General features: G+C 31.6%; 1 protein-coding gene across 1 annotated transcript; it reads right to left on the bottom strand.

Annotated features, from left to right (window-relative positions):
- Positions 1-966: 966 nt before the first annotated feature.
- On the bottom strand, positions 967-18,690 carry LOC111421226 (UDP-N-acetylglucosamine transferase subunit ALG13-like). The gene is made up of 6 exons (XM_071200262.1): positions 18,419-18,690; positions 18,021-18,360; positions 17,637-17,957; positions 9,833-10,055; positions 9,533-9,782; positions 967-2,006 (listed from the first exon to the last, which is right to left on the bottom strand). The coding sequence occupies exons 1-6, from the start codon at positions 18,542-18,544 to the stop codon at positions 1,374-1,376; spliced, it is 1,893 nt and encodes a 630-aa protein (XP_071056363.1). The 5' UTR covers positions 18,545-18,690; the 3' UTR covers positions 967-1,373.
- Positions 18,691-24,537: the final 5,847 nt, after the last annotated feature.

Genomic DNA, 24,537 nt, shown 5'->3' with positions numbered 1-24,537 from the left:
TGATCATAATATAATTACTTTTACGTAGATTCGGCTGATGATGGGCTATGCTCGAAACCGGTTCCGAATAAATTAATATTAAGCAAGTAAGAAGTTTTTTATATAGTTTAAATTTAAAATTTAAAACTTGCAACATGAATCCCAAACATATTAATAGTAACTACTCTCGTTATTATTACAATGTTATAGTATTTTTCTTACAAGGTAGAGTAACAGATGCCATTTCATGTCAAGCGGACGATTCTATATCATCGACAATATTTAGCAAAATATTCTTCGCAAACTTTACTATACCAGCTTTATTCATTTTTGCTATATTTCCGCCTTTACATTTCCTTTTTAAAGTTACCTTCATCCGACAAACATTTGATCGACCCATTTTATATTAGAAACATAAAAGTTCTTCTGTAACAAATAATAATTAAAATGAATCCGTAAATTGATATTCAAGAAATCAAAATTTCGAGTGTAAAAGAAAAAAATCTTATTCTTTTCTAAACTTACCTTAAATAAATAATTCAATAATTTTAAATTAAATTTACGAAATACACAAAGAAATCACTCTAAAACCACAAGAAACACTTCTCTTTAAAAAGACGAGACCGTTTTATGAGACGTAGTCGCGTCGATCGTCCCAACAGAGAGTCCAGGTTAAGTGGAGAAACAAAAATTTCGTGTCAAGAATCTTCGTTGTTTGTTATGTCTTTTCCCCGGCGCGGCGCAGCTTATGGTGTAAGTATCATTAAAATTGAGAATTTTTTTAATGTTATCTTAGAAGTGTGAACTACACATCTTATGAATAAGTTTTTAAATTACTTGATTAAGTAACGGATAAAATAATATTAAAGTGTATCAATTTCAACCTTTACGTATTTTTTTAAACAAAATTGGACAATGTTTTAAAAAATCTGATTCTGCTATGTTATTGAATGGAAAAAAGAAAAGGTAGATTTATTCAAAACAGTGTATTGCACAAACAAAGAACTTAATAAACTCCTATGTTTCACTAATTAACAAAATCAATATTTTCTGAAAAAAAAAACACAATAAAACGTGTTTTTGTGACTCATGCCATAATTTTAATATGATATACTTGCTTTACTTTATTATATACTCTATAATGACTTAATTTTGGTTCTGGTGTATTTAAAATTATACCATGAGTCGCAGAATTATCTTATATAATAATAAATAATAAGAACACATCATAAAGAAATTAATATTAATACTTAAATATAAGAAAGAAATAAAGGTTAACTCTAAAAAGTAACCAAAAACTGTATCCTTATCAAATAAATCAATAACGCAAACAAAAACAATACTTTTCCTAACAACAATGATTAAATTAATAAAGAAATAAAAATAACTCTTGTTTATTTTTGGGGAGTAATCGGTGTGGGAAAAACAAATCCTTGAGCGTCAATTGGAGCACCATAATATCCAGTTGGTGTTCCTGCCGGCGGAAATACATACGGAGGTGATAAAAATGACATATCAATCGGCGGATTGTAACCGGATGGAAACATTCTGGAATACGAATCAGCAGTTTGTGGGCTCATTACTAAAACTTCTTGGCCGCCAGCAGCACCATCTTGAGAAGTTGTATAAATTAAGGGAGTAACCGGGGTGTTCTGATAAACCGGTTGATACATAGGCATAGATGGTAATGGAGTTACTGGGATTAATGGGGAATGATGAATTTGCTGATCGAAATAATTTGGGTATGCCGTATGGGGTAATAAAACAACCGGAGACGGTTGTGGGATAGTTTCTTGAGGTGTATTCTCGGTAATGATGGACCATTGCGGCATTTCGGGTGGTGAGGGAAATAAAGAATCTTGGGAAATATTGTAAAGAGTTGATTCCGAGCAGAGTTGTTGATGATCGGAAATTTGATCAATCCATGAAGGTTGATTTTGCTGAAATGTTTGAGGTTGATATGAAGTTGACGATTGGGATTCGAGAATTGTAGATTCGTTGAAAGACTGTTCAGGAGTTTGCATGTGCTAAAAACAAATTTAGAATTAATTATTAAATTTATTGATTTATATAGAAATTATTTAAATCAACTGGTTGAATATTGCAACTTTCGTTACAATAATAGCTTGTATGCTATTTATGTATGTATAATGAATAGTGTGAAACTTTCCACAATAATTGTATGATTCGCGTCTTCAAGGATTATGTGTCTGAAGCCAAAAGTGATTGGCTTATTTAGGCCATAAGACTATGTTCAGGTAAGTAATTTGACAGTGTAGATATATAGGGAGCAAATACCGGAGAGCACACTGAGTTTGTTAGGCAATGCTTAAGGACAGCTCAAGATAGCTATCAATGTTCGGTGGCTTTTGTCACTGATAATGTTTCTTGACATTGTGGTGTTGAAAAAGTGTTTGAAGAACAAGAATTTCCAATTAATACAACGGATATTAAAAAAAGAAATGAAATTGTTTCAGATAAGGAAAAATAATTGTAAGTCAGACAATTATGTAAAATAAAGCTCTAAGTTTATTTAATGATTTAGAAGAATTATCAAAGAGTTCAAATTTACATAACATCAAAGTGCAAGGGGAAGCAGCTGCTGCAGACACTGAAAGTGCAAATTGAAATAGGCTGAAGATCTAAAAAAAATTATAAGAGAGGAAGGCTATAATACTCCTGATCAGATTTTTAACGTTGATGAGACAGCTTTGTTTTAAAAGAAAATTGCTGCAAAAACATTTATCGATAAAGAAGAAAAGTTTATGCCAGGATATAAACCAGTAAACGACAAAATAACACTTTTATTGGGCAGCAACGCCTTAGGCACTATGAAACTGAAAACTATCTTAATTTACCAGAGCGAAAACCCGAGTACCCTGAAAAACTATGATAAGTCTAGCCTTCCTGTTCACTGGAGATCAAACAAGAAGGAATAGGTAATTGCAATGATTTTTCAAAACTGGTTTAAAAACTGTTTTGTACCTAAGGTTACGTGTATTGTAAGAAGAATAAAATTCTGCTTAAGATTTCACTATTGATATACTTACTATTGATAGATAACGCCCTCAAACATTAAATGAATCCCTAACATTCGCGTGGAATTTTTACCAGCAAATACCACTTCTATACTTCAACCTATGGATGACTGTATAATAGCCACATTCAAATTAAATGATTTAAAACGAACTTTTAGTCAATGTATAGTAGCCAGGTTCAAGGAAGTTTCGACATTTTAGATTGTATTAAAATAGTGCGAGATGCTTGGAAGGATATTAAGGAAATAACAATACAGAAAGCTTGGTAAATGTTATGTCCAGGGATAGTTAGTGATTTTAAGGACAATGAAAACGTCTGTGCAACATTGTAGAAATGGCAATAGAGCTAGATCTGGAAGTAAAATCAGAAAATGTAAATAAACCCTTTGCTTCGCATAATAGATCTCTGACCAATGAAGATCTATTAAACGTTGAAACAGAAGAAGTCAACAGTGAAGGAAATAATATTTCTATAAACGTTTGAACACCTTCACAAAGCAATAGCCTTTTTTGAAAAGGGATAAATGATAGTAACTTTGAAAGAAGTTCAAAAGTTAATACAAACCTACCGAATGCTTGTTATAAAGAGATCTACAAAGAAAAGAACTGCAATTCAAAGAATTCTTGACGGCTATCTCCACGCAAAATCTATACCATCAACGTCGAGGGAATCATCTACGCCATCAACCATCGCTATTCCTATTAAAATCGAATCCACATAGCCACCAAGAAAACATCGAATGTTAGATAAGACTTAAAATTTCTTTTTCAAAAATGGCTACTTAAAGTTGACTTTTGCGTAGTACTTAACGACCGTCAAAACGATAGTTTTTTGTCAACAGGACGTAATAGTTATTTTTGATATAAGATAGTCGAGCTTTAGCGAGCAAAAAAATCGTTCGAGAATGCAAAAGAATTTCGCTATCGTGTTTTACAACATTTTTTCGAAAACTGCGTGTCTAAAGTTTATAAATTATTAAAACGACCAAATTCTGTATAATGACATTTAGAATTCATTTAATGTTATGTCAAAAACTTAACGTCACATCGACTTAACCTCACATATTGAACAAATGTACTATTATAAATTTGCATTTAAACATGAAATGAACTGATAAAACAATTAAATGTTGATTATTTTGTGTTTATAATTTGTTCATAACAATAAATTAACAATTAATAGCATCAAATTCCTTGATTGTCGTAGCTGGACGTAAAAGACTTTTTTCGCCTCCCATACCTGAAAGTAAATCATATCAGCCCTAAAAAAATAACTGAAAGCTAGATTTTCGGCCCTTGGGATTCTAAACTCTGAACGTCCCTACTTTATAGTTTTTCATCACAATCTAGTTAGTCTTCATTGACATTTGCGGACATTTTTGACGTTTCTCATAATTTTTCATTAAACGTCAGTTGAAATCAAAACTGCGACAAAACGAACGAAGAATTATTCACAAATACTCCACCGGAGTTGCACGAACAACCTAAGAATATTTCCAATGATTTGTTACCTAGAAAATCAAAAGAACGTTACACAAAGTGCTACGAATTATTTAATACCTGGAGAAAAATTAAAAAAGCCTAAAACTTAACGGAAAATGTATTACTTGCTTATTTATCGGAAAGGTCAAAGACGGTAAATGCAGCTACATTATAATCTGAATTCTCTATGTTAAAAAGCAGTTTTAAAGTCAAGGAAGATATTAATTTTGACACTTTTCATAAAGTTCGAGCATTTTTGAAGCAAAATTCTATAAATTACCAGCCCAATAAGTCTAATACTTTAAATCAACAACAATGCATTCAGTTTTTGAAAGACGCCGATGATTCACATTATCTTATGATGAAGCTGGGTACATAGATTAAAATAAATTAATTTTGATTTTTATTGATTTCATTGTAGGTTTCTCTCATAATGGGAATATACGGAGCTTGTCGTCGAAACGAGTTGTTAAATATGAAATTTGATCAAATAGATAACAGAAGAGATCTATTAATAATTACCGTTCCAGAGACAAAAAATAATATGACAAGAACGTTTACAATCACAAATAAAATAATTGATGGATTGAATTTACTTGGAATATACCACAAATATGTTTCCCTTAGACCTACCCACAGTCGTCTATTTATTTCATACAAGAATAATAAATGCACAGTACAACCGATCGGGAAAAATACATTTAGCAAAATTGCCACTTTTTTAGAACTGCCTCAACCCAGTACATACACAGGACATTGCTTTCGTCGAAGTTCTGCAACGTTGCTAACTAACTCTGAAACTGATTTGGTAATGCTAAAAAAGCATGGAGGTTGGCGTTTCTCTGCGGTTGCAGAAGGTTATATTGATGACTGCTTATCTAATAAAATTAATATTGCCCAAAAAATATTGACTAACCAAGAACAGCAGCCCAGCACTACTAACACGATTGAAGTGGTTGATATATTAAAGCAAACAAATGAATCTATAGAAATAAATTATAATGCTACTACTAGTACGTTAAAACACTTACCAGATACCAAATTCTAGTATTACTATATATTGTATTACTAATAAAATTAATTGATTTATAAAATTAGTTTTATTTTATATTTTTGCAATTTTGTTTGGTTTAATGGAAGGCGAAGAACAGTTATGTGTCACACGTGCAGAAATGCATTAGCAGCCCTTATCTATTAGCATCTAATAGCCTCGGGCTGTTAATGCTTATTTTCTGCCCTTGAGACATAATATACTATTTTGTAATTCGCTACGGTAATGGAAGCTATAACAGTACTCAAACGGATGCTGTAATGAGACTCCTTACAGCATCCGATGCTGTGACAATTTTTGTCTATGGATGTTTAAACACGTTCTTAGCATCGAATACAAGGTCCACAATGATGAGGGCATTGAACTCTGAGCAATTTCTCTTATTTTAGGAAGTGTACATGAAACTTTTTTTCAGGTGAATAAATTTTGTGTTTTGACAGTTTCTAATTGTTAATTCAATTTTCTATTTTCAAATGTTACGGTGTTACCAACTGCTACATACCTATTTCCCTACATTGTCAAAATTTATTTTATTTTTGTTAAAAAACGGATAAAAACACGAATTACAAAAAATAGCATAAAAAATACGTTTCGTAATACTTTTAAAGCATTCATTCATTAAAAAACTCACTGTATGACTGCATATGCGGCAGGTAATAGTACAGGCGGTCCCGTTAAGGGTACGGAGCGACTGTATCTCAACAATGGTAAGGCCTATAGGTTTGGGGAAAAAATCATTATAAGCAAAGTGGGCAAGAGAAATAGCTGGAAATTATTTTGAAGTTCGTAATTCGAGCGCTAGGGGGCGTAACTGCCATAGAGAAACATAAAATTCCCGCTATCTCAGAAAGTTAGACGATGAGCTATAACTTTGATAACATCATTTAGTAGCTTGGATAATACCGCATCGCTTTTGTTTTGCGATATTTCTCATATCTGTCATAATAAGGGAGGGGGAGGCCAATGCGTTTTCAAATGTTTACATTTTAATATCTCCTAGGTCCCAGACCACTCAACCGATTTGAATATTTTTGGTCTTGTTTGAAAGAGCATTTCATGCTCTTTTAAAAGATATTTTCAGTATGATCACTTGGTTTAAAACAAATAGTAGTTTACCTAGTTAAATCTAGTTTATTTGTTTTAAAGCACGAAATTATGAATGAGTCCTTTAAGTCTTATGAAACGTGTTTTTTATGTTATTTTTTGTAATTCGTGTTTTTATCCTTTTTTTTAACAAAAATAAAATAAATTGTGACCATGTAGGGAAATAGGTATGTAGCAGTTGGTAACATCGTTGATTGTTTTATCATGTCATTTCATGTTTAACCCTCCGCATAGGAGGTGGGGTATCATATATCCCAGCTTCAGGAAAACTGAAAAAATTGAAAAACAAAAATGACGCGCGAGATCCTGTTTTATGTAAAATTTTATAGAAATAGTATTTTATTTCCGAGGTATGTTATACCCCACTTCGTGTGGCATATGAGATTAATTCACCTTGTATGCCGAGAGGAAATGCAAATTTATATTTGTTCAATATGTGAGATTAAGTCGATGTGACGTTAAGTTTTTGACATAACATTAAATGAATTCTAAATGTCATTATACTGACTTTCGTTTTATTAATTTATTAACTTTAGAACACGTACATATGTAGTTTTCGAAAAAATGTTGTTTGATACACGACAGCGAAATTCTTTTGTATCAAAAATAACTATTTATTGAGCATATTTTTGATTATGTTTCTAAAATAAAAGTTTATTTTGTGTTTACACCTTTAGTTCTTGTTTTAAAGTTAGTACCCACAATATAGTCCACATATACGGATACCCGCACAAATAATTCAAAACATTTTTCGCTTTACGTACTTTTTCACTTTACGTACTTTAAGTAGTTCGTCCATTTTTTATTTTTAATTTTTCTGCTATTATTAATGTACCACCATTTTTGATAGATTTTGGTATGTACCCATTTTAAAGGGTGCTTGATCCAGTAATGTACACAAATTTTATGTAAAAAATCCCTAACATAATTTTAATGTGTTAGGTCTAATAAAAATGTGACTTTTTGTCCTAAGAAATTGTTTTTCACGCTCTACAATTAAAAAATCAGACAATAAATACAAATTTTATGAAAGAGTCCTATTTTTAAATGGGTCACACTGTGTATATAGAAAAATGTATTAATATGTATACAGGTGTCTCGCGTAACTGGTTCGTTAGAACTTTTTCAGGTTCCACTATTCGTAGAGGTTTGAAATTTTGGTAGAATGGGTTGTTCATTCGGAACTTTTATTGATTCATTTATTGATTTTATATGATTTAAAATATTTTCCAGATGACCGTCACTTCCGCTCTACCGGAAATAGACTAACTTCGTTATTTTAAATGGAATGCTATAGTATTTATTGCCAATTTTAATTGTATGTAGAAAAATGTGTTGACTTTGATAAGAGTTATTGGTACCTAGCTTTTCGTTTTCGAGTTATTTTGGTTTTAAGCTTTTTTTGGCAAATTTCACCACTCTCTTTAAAACCCTATATCTCAGCCAACGTTCATTCAAAAAAGATCTACATTGGCACAATTACTCTTCAGATACTGTCAAATAGATTGTCATTTGTTGTATCGGAGTATCTTATACGGGATGGTCAAAAATTGAATTACTCTTTCTCCGTATTCAATGGTGAGAAAGTCGAAAATTTTGAATGGAACGCCCCGTATTTTTCTAGCCTATCAGAAAAGGAATTTAATTCTCTACAAATTATCTATAAATATTCCTATACCTATTTATTGCAGTTTGCCTCGTATTGGGAAATTTATTAAAACATGCACGAAATGCAGGTTTTTTTTATTAGAAAGCTATGGAATTTTGACAGTTTTTGGTCCATGTTTGTATTATTGTTGTCATTAGTTACATTTGACGACGGGTGCAAGTCATTGAACATCATGGCAGATTATTCCAACGCCGATATTTGAAATTTATTTTGTATTGATGACGAATGTAATAAACTTTTGGACAGGACGTGTCGAACGCTTAATGAGAGATGCCTAACAAGCCTAACGCCCATCACAAGGAAAATTTTCAAAAAATTGATAAAGATTTTCTTAGTTCTGGACCTATCGAGACCAAAAGAAACCGTTATTTCCGGTCACCAGTGATGAAGACAGCTAAATAAATATTTTATCGTGTTTTATTACAATTCTAAATTAAATTTAATAAAAAATTTATATTATAAATTTATATTTTTTATCCAAATCTAATTTTTGTCATTAATTTTTTGTTTTCATTGCTTCATTTATTTGATCGTTTGTTATTTTTGGTAAATAAAAACTAGAAAACTTGAAGATCATCAATCGTAGTTAATAGTACAAATAATAATAGAAAAACTGTCAAAATATCATTGCCGTCTAATAAAAATATAAACGGTTCTGGCGTTTCCTGAATGTTTCGATAAACTTTCCAATATGACAGAAACTACAATAAATATGTATAGAAATGTTTATAGATAATTTGTAGAGAATTACATTCCCTTTTGGGTAGGCTAACAAAATATAGGCGTTCCATTTAAAATTTTCGACTTTCTCCCCATTCAATATGGAGAAACGCTTATGGTCTATTTTCGGTAGACCGGATGTGGCAGCCATCTTGAAAATATTTTAGATCGAAAGTTCCGAATGAACAACCCATGCTACCAAAATTTCAAAATTGTACGAATAGTGGATCCTAAAAAAATTCTAAGGAACCAGTTACGTAAGACATACAGGGTATGAGAGGACAATAATACCTTAGTGAACATAGATAAGAAATAAATTGCTTCTGTATCATTCCATCCTAAAGCCTACATGGACGAATGGTGTGCAGGTCTGGGCGAGTGTTAGTAAGAGCCATTACACAAAAAAAGTAGACAAATAGTTGATGAAAAAACACCAACAGTTGATTTAAATAAAAAAAAATTACCAAAATCTCTTAAAATAATACTTACCAATGGAGATCCTTCAAAATTTTTAATGTTATTATCATTTAAATCAGTTTTAATTGGAAGAGTTAAAGCAGGAACATTTCTATTACCAATTTTACTTTGATTCTTCTTATTACTTTTGTTTCCTTTAGCTATTTGCCCTTTTATAATCTCCTTTTTATCTTTCATGATATTAGTGCTATAATTATTTAAATCATTTGATGGAATAACTTCGTTAGTTAAAGACGTTGGCGTGTTTGAACGAGTTGTAAAGCTAAAAGAAAATAATTAATTAATTTAGTCAAAAAATATTTTTAATTTTACCGATATGGTAACGGCCATGGTTTTGCATCCGGTTCAGGATTTAAATCTGTGTATTTAACAACTCTTCTCTCAGCTAAACTTGTTATATAAACAACACATTGATCATTGTGCTTCTCTAAATCTTGGATATAACATTGCAATGTACCCTCACATGATTTTAGAAGGCATCTAGTTCCTCTAATCAAATTTCCATCACCGTAATACCAAGAACCCAAACGCATTTCTTAAAAAATAATTATTAATAAATTTAATTATATACAGGATCTGTCACAACGAGCTGAGTCTATATGTATATGGCAAACTACTGGCATTATCTTTGTGAAAATTTCCATACAGGGTTTACCCGAAGTGCTTGTTTCAGCTAAAATATTTTCAGTATTCTCCAACTTTCGGTTATACCGGAAATGGACTCCAACTTCGTTACTTTAAATGGAATGTACCAATTTTTATTGAATTGTCAAAATCCCCGCTAAATTTAAACTAATTTGTTATAATATATATCATATGTCTAGAGAAAATTTTGGCAGATGCAACTCTTCACAATAAAAATAATTTTTCGAAATTCCAGTCGAGTCCACAGAGAGGAATCGTAGATGACGAAGGAAATGAAATTACAGTTTTGGGGTACTTCAGCGCGTATCCTGAAAATTCCTTATTAGATATTAAAACAGATTTGGGAATATCTGAGAAAAGCAACCACAGGATTTTAAAAAACCATCACTTTCAACCTTATTCTTACACATTGGCATGAAGTTTAAGGCCAGGTGACGATCAAAGGAGAATTGCTTTTTGTGAATTTATGTTGATTAAAATTCAAGATGAAGATTTTTGGAAAAAATAATTTGGACGGATGAAGCAAAATTACACAAGAATGGTGTGTTTAACCGGCATAACTCTCCTTATTGGAGTGATACTAAGCCACACATATTTCGTGAAAGACAATTTTTAGGATAAGTACTGGAGTTTTAATGTTTTAGCTGCCATAAAAAATGATATAAATTAAAAACTGCACTTAAACGATATTTATTGTAAATAGCTTAGTTTTCTACCGGTTTCGACTGTACAACAGTCATCCTCAGGAAAACGACGTCAACGAACACAAACTAAAACAGGAGCTCATCGGATTAAGATATAAAGGTTCTCTCACAAGAAACTATTACAATAACTTACTTTAGAAATGACAAAATGTGAAAATTTTTAGGCGCGCAAATATGTAATTTGAGGTTGTGATATAACCTCATAACTTCAAATTACATATTTGCGACGACTATGGGAAAATGGAAGTTTTAAAAGGAATACTGTTGATAATGGGCGGCCTATGGAAGTTGCAAATCCCCAAGTAAAAGAGGCTGTCCTCAACGAAATTGATGAAAATCCGACCACACGTACCAGAAACATTGCTCACAACTTAAACCTACCTCACTCGATGGTTTGAAGAATTTTGAAATGGCAACTTTTGTATCCCTACCATATCCAAAGAGTACAAGCCTTATTGCCAAGAGATTTTCAATGACAAAATGTGAAAATTTTTAGGCGCGCAAATATGTAATTTGAGGCTGTGATATAATCTCATAATCTTAAATTACATATTTGCGCGCTTAAAAGTTTTCACATTTTGTCATTTCTAAAATAAGTTATTGTAATAGTTTCTTGTGAGAGAACCTTTATATCTTAATCCGATGAGCTCCTGTTTTAGTTTATGTTCGTTGACTTCGTTTCCCTGAGGATGACTGCTGTACAGTCGAAACCGGTAGAAAACTATGCTATTTACAATAAATATCATCGTTTAAGTGCAGTTTTTAATTTATTTAATTCACACGATGATAAGAAAAATACACAACTCCAACTATAAAAAATGATGGTGTGCTAGTGTTGCACTAACGAAAATTTGTATGGTAAGCTTATTGGAAATTGTAGAACTAATTTTGTTTCTAATTCTTGTTCATTATTTCGAGCGAAACATATCTGGAAATGTTAGAAAATTACATGTTAATCTGGAATTATCTGTGGTACCAACACGGCGGAGCTCTACCTCATAGTAGTGCGCTTATATATAACTTTTTACAAAATCGTTTTGAGGATCATTGGATAGCTAACATAAATGACCCTCCCGTCCGCCCGATATTACTCCCAGATTTTTTGTTTGGAGTCGTATAAAAAATATCCTATATGCTACACCGATTACAACAAAGGAAGAATGCCGTGATGTATTTCGAACTCTTTCTTCGGAAGAAATTCGGAGTGCCACTTATGAACGGTTTTTAAAAAGAATTCATAAATGTTTGGAAGTTGGACGCAACCAGTTCGAACATTTACTATAGTTATATCAATTTTTCATTCTTGTTTTTTATTTTTCATTTATATTGTTAAATATAGTACCTTCATTTCTCTTCTGCTGTTATAAGTTTTATTCTATTACAAAAGTTACAAAATGTGCAGAGATCGGGCTTTGAGGAGAATTTTTGAATGCAGGCCTCTCACCAATGGGCTGTATCTTCGAAAGTAGCAAACTCCTTCGTTTTGATGTTAATCACAAAGTCTCCTCACATTCTAGGGCACAATAGCTTTTGTTTCATATCACTTTCCTCAAATCAAAGCCAACTAATAATTTTAAATTTACTAATAATCAAGAAAACTTAACTTTTTTCAAGTTTCTACGAAAACCATACATTTTAAATATAGGGATGTAATGACAAAGTTCTTATTTTTCAGCATACAATACGCTGGTGAAGAAAAAATTGGGGTTGCCATTTAAAAAAAATGAAAAAACTTCAAAAACTTGTCAAGGGTTATGTAAGCTATGGGTCCTCTCTGTGCAAACCCTGAGAATATTTAGCCAGACTCGAGTGTAATTTCGAAAAATTATTTTTATTTTGAAGGGTTCCATCTGCCAAAATCTCTAGACATATGATAACTTATATTAAATTGTATTAAAATTTAGCGGGGATCGCGAAAATTCAATAAAAATTGGTACATTCCATTTAAAATAACGAAGTTGGGGTCCATTTCCGGTATAACCGGAAGTTGGAGAGAACTGAAAATATTTTAGCTGAAACAAGCACCTCGGATGAACGTTATATGCAAATTTTCAGAAAAATAGTATTGGGAGTTTGCCACATATACAGGGTGTTTCATAATATATGCGCAGGACTTCAGGATGTGATAGCTTGTCCAAAAATTTGAAAAAAAGTTTCTATCAAGTTACCCTCTAAAATGCACCATTTTTGAGATACAGAGGGTGATGAAATTTAATAAAAAAAATCGGTTTTTTGCGAATATCTCCAGAATCGTTCATCGTACAGAAAACAGCGTTTGTAAGCATTTTCTACTCATAGTAAGCTAAGTTTTGTGCGAGAAAAAATTGTTTTAAAGTCATAATTGGTGAAGATTTTGAAGGGGTAGTGGTTGTTTTTCTCCCCAACTTCTACGCCACTGGAAAAAGTACGGTTTTGAGACGTCCATTTGCACCGTCAATGTTTTCTACATAAAAAAAGGTACTGTAGGTCATGAGCTCTAAAGTTGATCGTTTTCTAGAAAAATCAACTTTTATCTTGAAAAACATGGTCAATTTTTTGAAATAAAAATTTTGTTTTACAATTAAACAAAATTTATGTAAACTTTAGAACAAGTAACAAAAGCAGCGTTAACTTCATAATTGCAAAATAAGAAAAATTAAAAAAATGATTCTCCAAATCGTAAAGGTAACTCATTTCGCACATTTCAGCGTTTGAGTAAAAAATTGTATAATTTATTTTTAACAAGTAGGCTCTAAATTTTATAACAAAAGCTACCTCGTGTCAAGATAACAATTAGTTTGTACCTGCAAAAAGTAAACTTGTATTACAAAATTAAAAATTAATTACACAAACGCTGAAATTTGCGTAATGTATTACCTTTACGGAATGGCGTGCGGTAATTCGGCAGAAGCAAGGCGGTTGTATCAACCATAACTTGTTTCTACGCATTCACCAACGACTATGGGAAAATGGAAGATTTAAAAGGAATACTGCTGATAATGGGCGGCCTATGGAAGTTGCAAATCCCCAAGTAAAAGAGGCTGTCCTCAACGAAATTGATGAAAATCCGACCACAAGTACCAGAAAAATTGCTCACAATTTAAACCTATCTCACTCGACGGTTTGGAGAATTTTGAAAAGGCAACTTTTGTATCCCTACCATATCCAAAGAGTACAAGCCTTATTGCCAAGAGATTTTCCGCACTCGGCTTTTTGGATGCAAGACAAAATAGCTCAAAATTCTGAGTTTGGAACCAATGTTCTATTTATCGATGATCTTTCTCGAAGGATGGTATTTTCAATTTTCACAATAACCACATATGAGCAGAAGAAAATCCACATGAAATTGCAGAAGGCCATCAGCAACAACTTTCCGTAAATGTTTGGGCTGCCATCGTCGGTAATCATTTGATAGGCCCACATTTTTTACCGAACAGATTAAACGGTGCAGATTATCGACAATTATCTAGATGAAGTACTGCCGGAACTGCTGGAAGATGTACCGCTTCAAGTAAGACAAAACATGTACTACGTTAGTTTGGTTGCTCGTCAATACTTGGACGACGAATACCCAGACCGTTGGATCGGTCGAGGAGGTCCGCACCCTTGGCCACCGCGATTCCGCGTCTCAAAACCGTACTTTTTCCAGTGGCGTAGAAATTGGGGAGAAAAACAACCACTACCCCTTCAAAATCTTCACCAATTAAGAATTAAAAAAAATTTTTTCTCGCACAAAACTTAGTTTATTATGAGTAGAAAATGCTTACAAAAGCTGTTTTCTGTACGATAAACGATTCTGGAGATATTCGCAAAAAACCGATTTTTTTTTATTAAATTTCATCACCCTCTATCTTAAAAATGGTGCATTTTAGAGGGTAACTTGATAGAAACTTTTTTTCAAATTTTTGGACAAGCTATCACATCCTGAAGTCCTGCGCATATATTATGAAACACCTTGTATACAGGTTGAGTTATTAGTAACCGTTTGAGAAAGAAAAAAATGTTTTCTACAAAAGTTGTTTCACTCACCACTTTCTATTACATAAAATTATTTTCACTTATACAGGGATGTTCCATTTAGGCGTAACGGAGAGTATGTAGATTTTTTTAAATGAAACAAACTGTATATTTTATCATATTATGAATAGAATTAAATTTGTTTATACAACCGTATATGTTACTATCTCATAGCGTTCATAGTTCCTGAGATATTCAATTGTTTTTCCAAATTGTGCCCATTACAGGATCTTTTTAAAAACGATGTAAAACGTAAATAGTCAAAGCCAGTAGATAAATGATAGTATCCAAAGATATTAGATACGCTATACAAAAGCTGTGTTCATAAAGCTTAGTTACTTTTGATGTTTTTCAAATGCTTTTTCTCAAGTTTTTTAAATGGAACACCCTGTATATTGTGTGGTGGTTGAATTGCCCATCAAGTTACCTTTAATTAATGATAAGTATGTCATATATCTAACTTTAGTAGTTTTCCTGATATTTAGAATTTAAAGATATTCTGTCTATTTTTAAGTTTTTTTTGTTCTTCCTTTTATTATTTGATTAATATTTTATAATGTAATAGTTATTTACGTAACCAGTTATGAAAAGACTAATTTTGATTGACGAACGTAATATTTGCCGAAACGAGCGAACGAAGCGAGCGAGTTTTGCAAATTACGTGAGTTAAACAAAATTAGCCGTTTCATAACGTGTTAAGTACAATATTTTATCTAATTCCATTGAAAAGGTAATTTTTGTTAAAAACTTGACCTATTCTATTAGGTAGTACCAGATGTCAATTTGTAGTTAGGTAATGAACTAGTGATGTAATGAAATCATTACATTACTAGTTATAAAAAAAGTTACGTTACATAACGTCAGAGACATGTAAAATTTAATTTTTGTAATTCGCGACGGTAATGAAACTATAACATGCTGTAAAGAGATTTTAGTAACATTTTATGGAACCAGTTCAAGTTGGTGCCATTGGGTCATTAATTTTTCTAGTTGTCAATGTGACAATTTTTGTCTATGGATGTTTAAACACGTTCTTAGCATCGAATACAAGGTCCACAATGATGAGGACATTGAACTCTGATCAATTTCTCTTATTTTGGGAGGTGTACATGAAACATTTTTGTCAGGTGAATACATTTTGTGTTTTGACAGTTTCTAATTGTCAATTCAAATTTCTATTTTCAAGAGTTACGGTGTTACCAACTGCTACATACCTAAGAGAAAGCTTTGAGCTTTAATTTAGAACAAGTCTTATTATTTAATTTTAATAAATACGGCTTCCAAAAATTTTTAAATTAGCATTTTTTTGACACTTTTCGGTTATACGAAAATGTAAGTTTTGTTTCAACATTCTTTTTCCCAATATTTTTCCAATCCAACCCAACAATTATTATACATCATTTTAAAGAAAAAGCTTTGAGCTTTAATTTAGAACAAGTCTTATTCCTTAATTTTAATAAATACGGCTTCCAGAAAATTTTGGGTTAGCATCTTTTTTGACACATTATGCGAAAATGTTAGTTTTTGCTCAATATGTTTTTTCTCAATATTCTATCAGATTTTCGTGGTTCTGTAGCTACAGGACTGATAAATAAATATTCAAATTTACTGCGTCCACGAAAATGTCGTAGCGCATTTCAAAAGAAAGAGGAAGTTGTGAAAATTGTTCTGCCAAAGCTAGACCCCACTCAAAATGTACTTAGGTTGTAATGAAAAAAGAACTCTTTTTCTGAATATCATAATGTGATTTAGCTAAAGCAAGTGTTACTTATTTTCTAACGTAATAAAAAACGTATTATTTTTATATTAGTAATGAAAGTTTTTCACAAAGTATCAAAATTTTTAACTTCTTGGGGCACAAAGGGTTAAACAACTTCTAAATATTAATTAAATTAAAACCTACTTGTTGAGTAACGTTTAGTAATTGTTTATAGTTTGTTGCTACATTTCCTTTAAATAATTTAATAATTAAAAAAGGGATTTATTGTTCTGCCATTTAATTGAATTTTTTGTATTTTTATCACGTTTTGATTATTTATTTATTAAAGTTTTTTTTTTAAATTGTATTTTAATATAGTATTACTAACTTACAAATGACAGATAAACAAAAAAAATATTACATTCTGTCACTTTTTTAAGTACAATTATGACATTTTATTACACATTTTTCTTTAAATTCTAAATATCAGAAAAACTATTAAAGTTAGACATGACATACTTATCATTAATTAAAGGGAACTTGATGAGCACTTCAACTAGCGCACAATATACAGGTGTTCCATTTAAAAAACTTAAGAAAAAGCCATTTGAAAACATCAAAAGTAATTAAGCTTTATAAACATCCCTGTATAGTGTATCTAATCTCTTTGAATATTAGCCTGACGTAGTTTCAAGGAAAAATCGGAAAAATGTCGATTTTACAGTTTTTAAAAAGATCTTGTAATGGGCACATTTTGGAAGAACAGTTGAATATCTCAGGAACTATGAACGCTGTGAAATAGTAACATATATGGTTGTATAAATAAATTTAGTTGTATTTATAATAGGATAAAATATACAGAGTGTTCCATTTAAACAAACTTATGTACTCTCCGCTACGTTTAAATAGAACATCCTGTATAACTGAAAATAATTTTAAGTAATAGAAAGTGAATAAAACAACTTTAGTGTAAAATATTTTTTTGTTTTTCAAACGGTTTAGTAAACTCACCCTGTATAGACTCAGCTTGTCATGACACACCCTGTACTTAATTATTAATTTTTTAATTCACCTTTTCTCATTTCAATCCATGTATCATACTCAATGTTTCTATAAATATTAGGATCTAAAGATTTTGCAACTCTGAATGCAAAAGGAGTAATTTTAGTCTCCAACATGTGTTTATATTCGCTTTCAATCATCACATCTTTATTTTTGCTAGATTTATAATATCTATTTGAATTTTTTCTGCGAGTATGATCATCCCTCAATGAGTTATTACTACTATTACTGTTGCTAGCAATGAAAGTGTTGCTGTTTAACATTGTATTAACAATTTCTGAGACATCTTTCATATCAAAAACTTTCTCATAAAGTAAACTATAAGCAATAGCTGTAATTTTAAATTAATAAACATTAAAAAGAAATAAGTAAACTTAAAAAAAGTATTAATTACATTGACAAAAACCTGCTGTTTGAATATAATCTTTAATATAGACTGCATCATAATGATCGTTACCCATAAGACACAACCGTAAGGTGTCATTAAATCCATTATGAGCGATTTTTTCAATACTTTGGCTGTTTGCTTTAAAAATGATTATGTTTCTCTTAAAAGTTTTGCTAATTATTTGAATTTCTAGGTTTCCACAAACCACCATATGCTTTTCTAATAAATCGAGGTGCTTAAATAATTTATTTTTAGGTAAAATAAACTCAAATTGTTCCCAATTTTCTTTAACGTAATCAATAACTTGTTGGCGACACTTTTGATGGTAAATTTGACACGAATATAACTAGAAACGTAAAATAATGTTATAACGATCTTATTACATTAAAAATTAAGAAATTTACCTGTTCGGAAACTGCCCTGAACAAACACGTTTCATCATATGCAACATTTTTTCGATAAAAACCTAATCCATCCAACCAAGCGTCCGCTAAACTTGGACTCACACCTTTTTTCGCGTGTTTAGACATTGTTTATTATCTTTTCTTGAGCAAGTTTCAACAAGAAATCGGTTGATTAATTCACTTCGTGTCGAACAGCCCACGCTTTACACTTATTTTAGAGGGAACTATTTGCGTATTTACGAGGGAAGAAGCACAAACTCGTTCTTCTTTTTCGTAGTTGCATAAAAAAAGTGCGGTAAAGATTAAATTTTTAAGAAAAGCTTTAATGTTGTTTGTATACTTACAAATGTTAATTTATATCTTAAACATTATTATCTTACTAAAATTATCTCGGTAAAATTACGCATAAAACAGAGGGTAAAGAATAAAAAAGTTTAAAAGAGTAAAGGAGTTTTTGACATTTGAACGTTTTGTCACTTAGATTTGCGCCATCTATTGAGCTATTAAGTAATTAGATGTACTATAAAAAAATTAAAAGTAATAATAATTAATTATTATGTCAGTTTAATCAGGTATACTTTTTTTTTAATTGCAATAGTGTGTGTCGTTTGAAATGTTCAATGTTAACATTGGGAGATTAAATAAAAAGATGGATTGATAATTTTTTTGACATTTAGATTTGCGCCATCTATTGAGCTATTAAATAATTAGATGTACAATTAATTTACTATAAAAAAATTAAAAATAATAAATAATAATAGTTAATTATTATGTCTGTTTAATCAGATAGACTTCTTTTTAATTGTAATAGTGTGTGTCGTTTGAAATGTTCGATGTTAATATTGGGAGATTAAATAAAAAGATGGATTGATAATTATTTACAATATTACTGTTAATTCTAGATTGTGGCAATTCACAGCTATTAAATAATAAATAAATAACAAATGCTAAATCCGTAAAGAACAGAAATATTTTGGGAAAAAGGGGATGTCCCAACAAAAAGAGAAAAGCAAGCGGAGGTAACAATCAATAATAAAGAAAGCTGTCGATTTTAAAGGACAAGCCGCTAGATGACGCTGACTCTTAAAAATCGATACAAAATTAAAGATTTTATATGATTATGCAGTGAAGAATAAAGAATTGCACAGGATTAAAATGTCAAGTTTTGTGAAATATACAAACAAAAATAAAGAAGAAATAAAGTTGTTTTTCTTCTTCTTCTTTTAGCTCTACAAAATTTTTCTATCGTGCTCTAACCTTCCATCTCGCGCATGGTCTGTCCCTACTTCTTGTATCTATAATGTTTGCATTGAAAATTATACTCGTAGAGCTCTTTCCTCAAGCATTCTTGTAGTGTGTCAAACCTACATGAGTCTTTGCCATTTCTTCTTCGTGTTGCCTCCTCCTTTGTCACTGGTGAAGCTATTTTATGCAGTATTTTTCCATTAAAGACACAAACGACGTTTTTGTTCGTTTCTACCAAATTCCAGGGCTCAGTCCCGGTTTATGTTATTAAATAATACTACACTATACTCTATTTTTTAATTCGGAGGAGTGTTTTCAGATTGAAGCGCCAAAAAGAAGTGTTACTAATTCCAACTCCACGAAGTACTCCAATCGTCGACGCGGTTCGAGTTACGCTTCCGTATTCATAAAGTCTTATGCAATAAATTATAATTTTAAATAAAAGTTAAATAATCAAAACTTTCTTTCAATAAAAAAACTCTAAATAACGGTTAAATAATATAAATCTAGTATGTGAACTAAATAATTGTGTGGCCGCTTCTGAACGATCTCGACCTTTGGTAATACCGCTGCCACAAGAAACAGTCATCCGCGCTTCCTAATTCTTAGTCTGCAGGATCCCTAATTGATCTTAGCAAATCAATCAAAACTAAATTACAAGCGCGCACTATTTCAGAACAGTGGGTTCTTGCACTCAGGCTCTGTCAGGAAAAGGGAAATCAAAAGACAAGAGTTTTAACTACACTTAAGGGGGGAAACCACATTAGGAGGCTCATTTTCATTGATTTTTTAGGATTTCTTTTGGGTGGGAAGAATTAATTAATAGAATTTAATCAAATTTTGACATTATTTTGTTTATATTTCGAATAACTTTTGTGAATTTTTTTGAATAATTTTATTGAAAAATAACAAAGTTATGCTCTGATGCCCGCTGGACGTCGTACCTAAAGTTCTCTAATTGCGGGACGTGTAGCCATTTCAATTTTCATCTGATATCAAAAAGATTTTCATTTTAGATTAATAACTTATTTTTTAAGAATATGAACCTCAATGCAGGTAAACGTAACGAAAATTAAAAATTTTCAGGTGTTGGAAAAATTTACTTAAAATTTCATTTTTTTTTTACTAATTATGCAAAAAAAAGCACTCTTAAAATCATATCATCTCAAAAGTTGGTTCATATATTTCGTAATTTCATAAAGAATCATACTATCAATTTTCATAATGATTGGTTCATTACTTTTTGAGTTAGAGTCCCCGCAAATGTGAAAAAAGTTATTTTGAGAAACACGCGTTTGAAAAAAAAAAAGTATAATAGGTTTGTTCGAGCAGAGAATTAGGTATTAGTTTGTGACAAATTAGTGCATTCATGAATGCGCATGGGCACGTAACGATTAATTGCGAACTAGTACGATATTTGTCACAGCTCGAACAGTAAAAATATGAAAACATTGTATTAAACATTGTATATGGCCATTGTATTACTTCGTCTGATAGGTTGCTTATAAAATACACTGTTCGCTGGATTACAGTTTGTAGGGAACTTATACTAATATTAAATCTATCAGCTACATCTCGGAAAGAAGCCGTCTGATGACCAGCAAACCACAGAAATATTAATATATGTTGTTTTTCTGTTAATTTTCAATTTCCTCCGGCTTCATAATTATAATACTGGCTGACTTTAAATCGATTTGCTAGATCTTCAGCAACTACTCTACTCAAACGAAAATGTTCCATAAATTCTGAGTCGCTATACTGTTGTACTGTTATTTCGAAGTACTCTTCATGTTTTGGCCTTATTCGCACTGGTGTATCAAGTAATTCACCTTCTAGGTCATCATCACTTGACTCAAAATTTACTAAAGGCACATCTTCACTTGACGACGAAATATCGAACATGATTATTTATACTCTGATTTATACTAGGTACTTAAGAACGTGTTAACAACAATTACAGATTAATAAAGCGGATATTGTGTTTACAAATATAAATCGATTGTGTCGCCCTCTCGACGTGCTACGTTTATTACCAACAAACTTGCAAAGTATCCACTGCGCATGACAGTACACAATTCGTCAACAATTTTTCGAAAGTCAGCAAATTGTAAAAACTATACCCAACCAGTACCCAACTAATCCTAAATTCTGATCGAACACACGACTGGTAGTCGAAAAAGTCAGAATTCGGGATTTATTTACTGCTCGAACACCGTTACCATACTGCGCATGCGTCTCCCAATTTGCAGATTGGTTTTGCCGCTGCTCGAACAAACCTAATATAAAGTAGTCACCAATTAATCCGCGATTTCAACACCATATATTAGTCCTTCTTCTTCCTCATAGGCTTCATTTTGCGCCTGCAGCAGTGCTTTTCGAGCTTGCCGACCTTCCTTCGACTCCAATGAACTACGTCGATTCTGTCGACTCACGCGCTGGTTATCTATTTGTTCGGCGTAATTGAAGCTTTGCGTGCCTAGTACAATTCCTGCTTCGTTCATGATCATCAGAAGAGATGAATTTCCTTCATTGAATAAGCTCGCGGCTAAGTATGCCAATTCGATGACTTTTAGTCCGGAGTGCAAATGTTTAAGAACTAATCGCCAAATTGTGGAATGAAAGCTTTCTTTTGCGTTTTGCGTGTAGCCACCTAAACATCTTTCCAGTAATTCATCCCTTGATAAATCTTCATATATATGCAGAATTTCCTGCTGTATGTCGGGATGCAATGAAGTAGGGTACGGAATAACAGACAAAAAATAACAATACGTAAGATTATATGTGAAGCTGTGTAAATCATTACTTATTTGAACACGAGTTGGAATGGTGACATTTCGAGTTGCAAAGCACTTTAGCCTTCTTACATTTGCATAAATTTGTTTCACATTTGTTATTTCAGTTACACTTCAAAAACCCTTGGCCCCCAAAGGCAGAGTTTTGGCTACTAATCTGACGCAGAGAGAATTCAACATCTGGGACGTCTTGAATTTTCAAAAGTGTGTCTTTACACGCTTGAATTTGATTTCTCGAATACAGCGAGGCAATAATTCCTTTCTTGGTTCCAATTTTATAATTAAATTTCGCGCATCTCCTTCGCTCCTGTCAACGCTTGGAACAGGCACAGTAACTGATGTTCCAACCTCAATCGGGGAAATTTTTTATTAGATGTAAACTTCATTTTCTCTGCCTGTTCTTTCAATCCTTCGGCAGCTTTCTCTTGATTTGAAGTCATCGTTTTTACACACCGAAGACATTAAACTGTCTTCGATGTGCAAAAAGATGCTCCGTAGCTCTCGTTGGTATTACTTGTACTCTGAGCACAGATGACATGAACATCCTGCGCACAGCTATAACACTTGTGGACTGCTGAAGTTTTTTTTTCGTATATTTAACAAACAGGTTCCAATTTTGCCATATCAATATTAAGGGCGGGAGTTGTTCGTTTAGTATTTTCTGCATCAGGATGGTGTGCGAATATTCTTTTCGATACCGTATGGATCTCGTGGATTAATTGGGAAAAAGCTGTTTGGTTGGTGAAACAAAAAAAAATAGAAATGTTTGCAAGTGTGAATGAGTGTGTCAAAACATACAAAGAAGAAGAACAGTATGTGAAATTTGTGTTTGTAACAATTAACAATAGAAAGTTATTTAGCCATGTTAGCACAGTTCTTTAAAAAGTATTTTCTTGCTGACAACAAATTGGTAGCAAGTTACGAGTGGGCTAGGGATCCATTTCGAACTACTCTCGAGGGTCTCTCAACTGCAGAAGAAGAAATCTGCATAGAGTTTACTGCAAGCGGCGAAATCAAGAGAGAATTTAGTAATAAATCTTTCTTTGAATTTTGGGAGGGAGATGATACTTTTTCTCCGCTGAAAACAAGAACATTTCGTATATTATTGCCATTTTTAACATCCTACCATTGCGAAGCCGGCTTTTCTACGGTGGCTGCTTAAAAGATAAAATATAGGGCTCGACTGAATATAGACAAAGAACTGTGAGTGGTAGTATTTGTAATATAAAACCTTCTTTTGAAAAACTTTGCTGTGCGAGACAGGCCCACGGGAGTCACTAATAATTATTAAAGCTACTTTTAATTTAGCACTGATGAGTTTATTATTATTATTAGTTTCATTTGGCATTTGACAGTACCTACTGATACAATCATTATTTATAATAATTAAATAGTATATTAGGCTAAACGTGTACTGTACTTACTTAATTTTTTGTGATGTCAGAATGAATATCATATTATTATAATATTATTTTATTAAACGATTTCTCACGCTAACATTGCACTGTTGGCCAAATTTTATCTTTCTAAGACAAACAATATTGAAAATATTTAAGAAAATGTTTAAACATTTCTTAACTTTGACCATATCTTAAATATTTAGGGGTTTAGATCAAAAATTTTTAAACGAATCGTCATCATTTTTACTCTAGTATTTGTGGTTAAAATTATGCCACACCTTACAGAAACATTCTGTATAATATTTGGAAAAATTGTTTAAATTAAATGAATCAATAAATTTAAACCCACAGTTTATAATTCGTTCTTGGATTTTGTATTTGAGTCTTGATTCTTTTGATTAATACATAAATTTAAAATGAATTATTCAAGATATTGTAAAATGTTGTATATAATATTTACAAAAATTGTTTAAATTAAATGAATCAATAATAAATTTAAGCCCATCTCATAGTTTATAATCCGTTCTTGGATTTTATATTTGACAGATTGTAAACATAACCTAAACATAATTAAAAAAGTAAATATTAAGAAATTAAATAAATACTATTTTAACAGAACTTAATCTTATTTAAAACTATTAAGTGTAACATATTCACAAATTACATTAAAAATAGAATTTAA

The sequence above is a fragment of the Onthophagus taurus genome, chromosome 11 (assembly GCF_036711975.1).
Source record: "Onthophagus taurus isolate NC chromosome 11, IU_Otau_3.0, whole genome shotgun sequence".
Taxonomy (NCBI): domain Eukaryota; kingdom Metazoa; phylum Arthropoda; class Insecta; order Coleoptera; family Scarabaeidae; genus Onthophagus; species Onthophagus taurus.
This window is presented reverse-complemented; position numbering and strand designations above follow the sequence as displayed.

Coding starts and splice junctions, on each gene's coding strand:
- LOC111421226 (XM_071200262.1), bottom strand. CDS start 18,544: ATGTCTAAACACGCGAAAAAAGGTGTGAGTCCAAGTTTAGCGGACGCT. Junction 18,361..18,418: donor TCAGGGCAGTTTCCGAACAG/GTAAATTTCTTA, acceptor TTACGTTTCTAG/TTATATTCGTGTCAAATTTA. Junction 10,056..17,636: donor ATGGATTGAAATGAGAAAAG/GTGAATTAAAAA, acceptor TTATTTTTTAAG/AAATGCGTTTGGGTTCTTGG.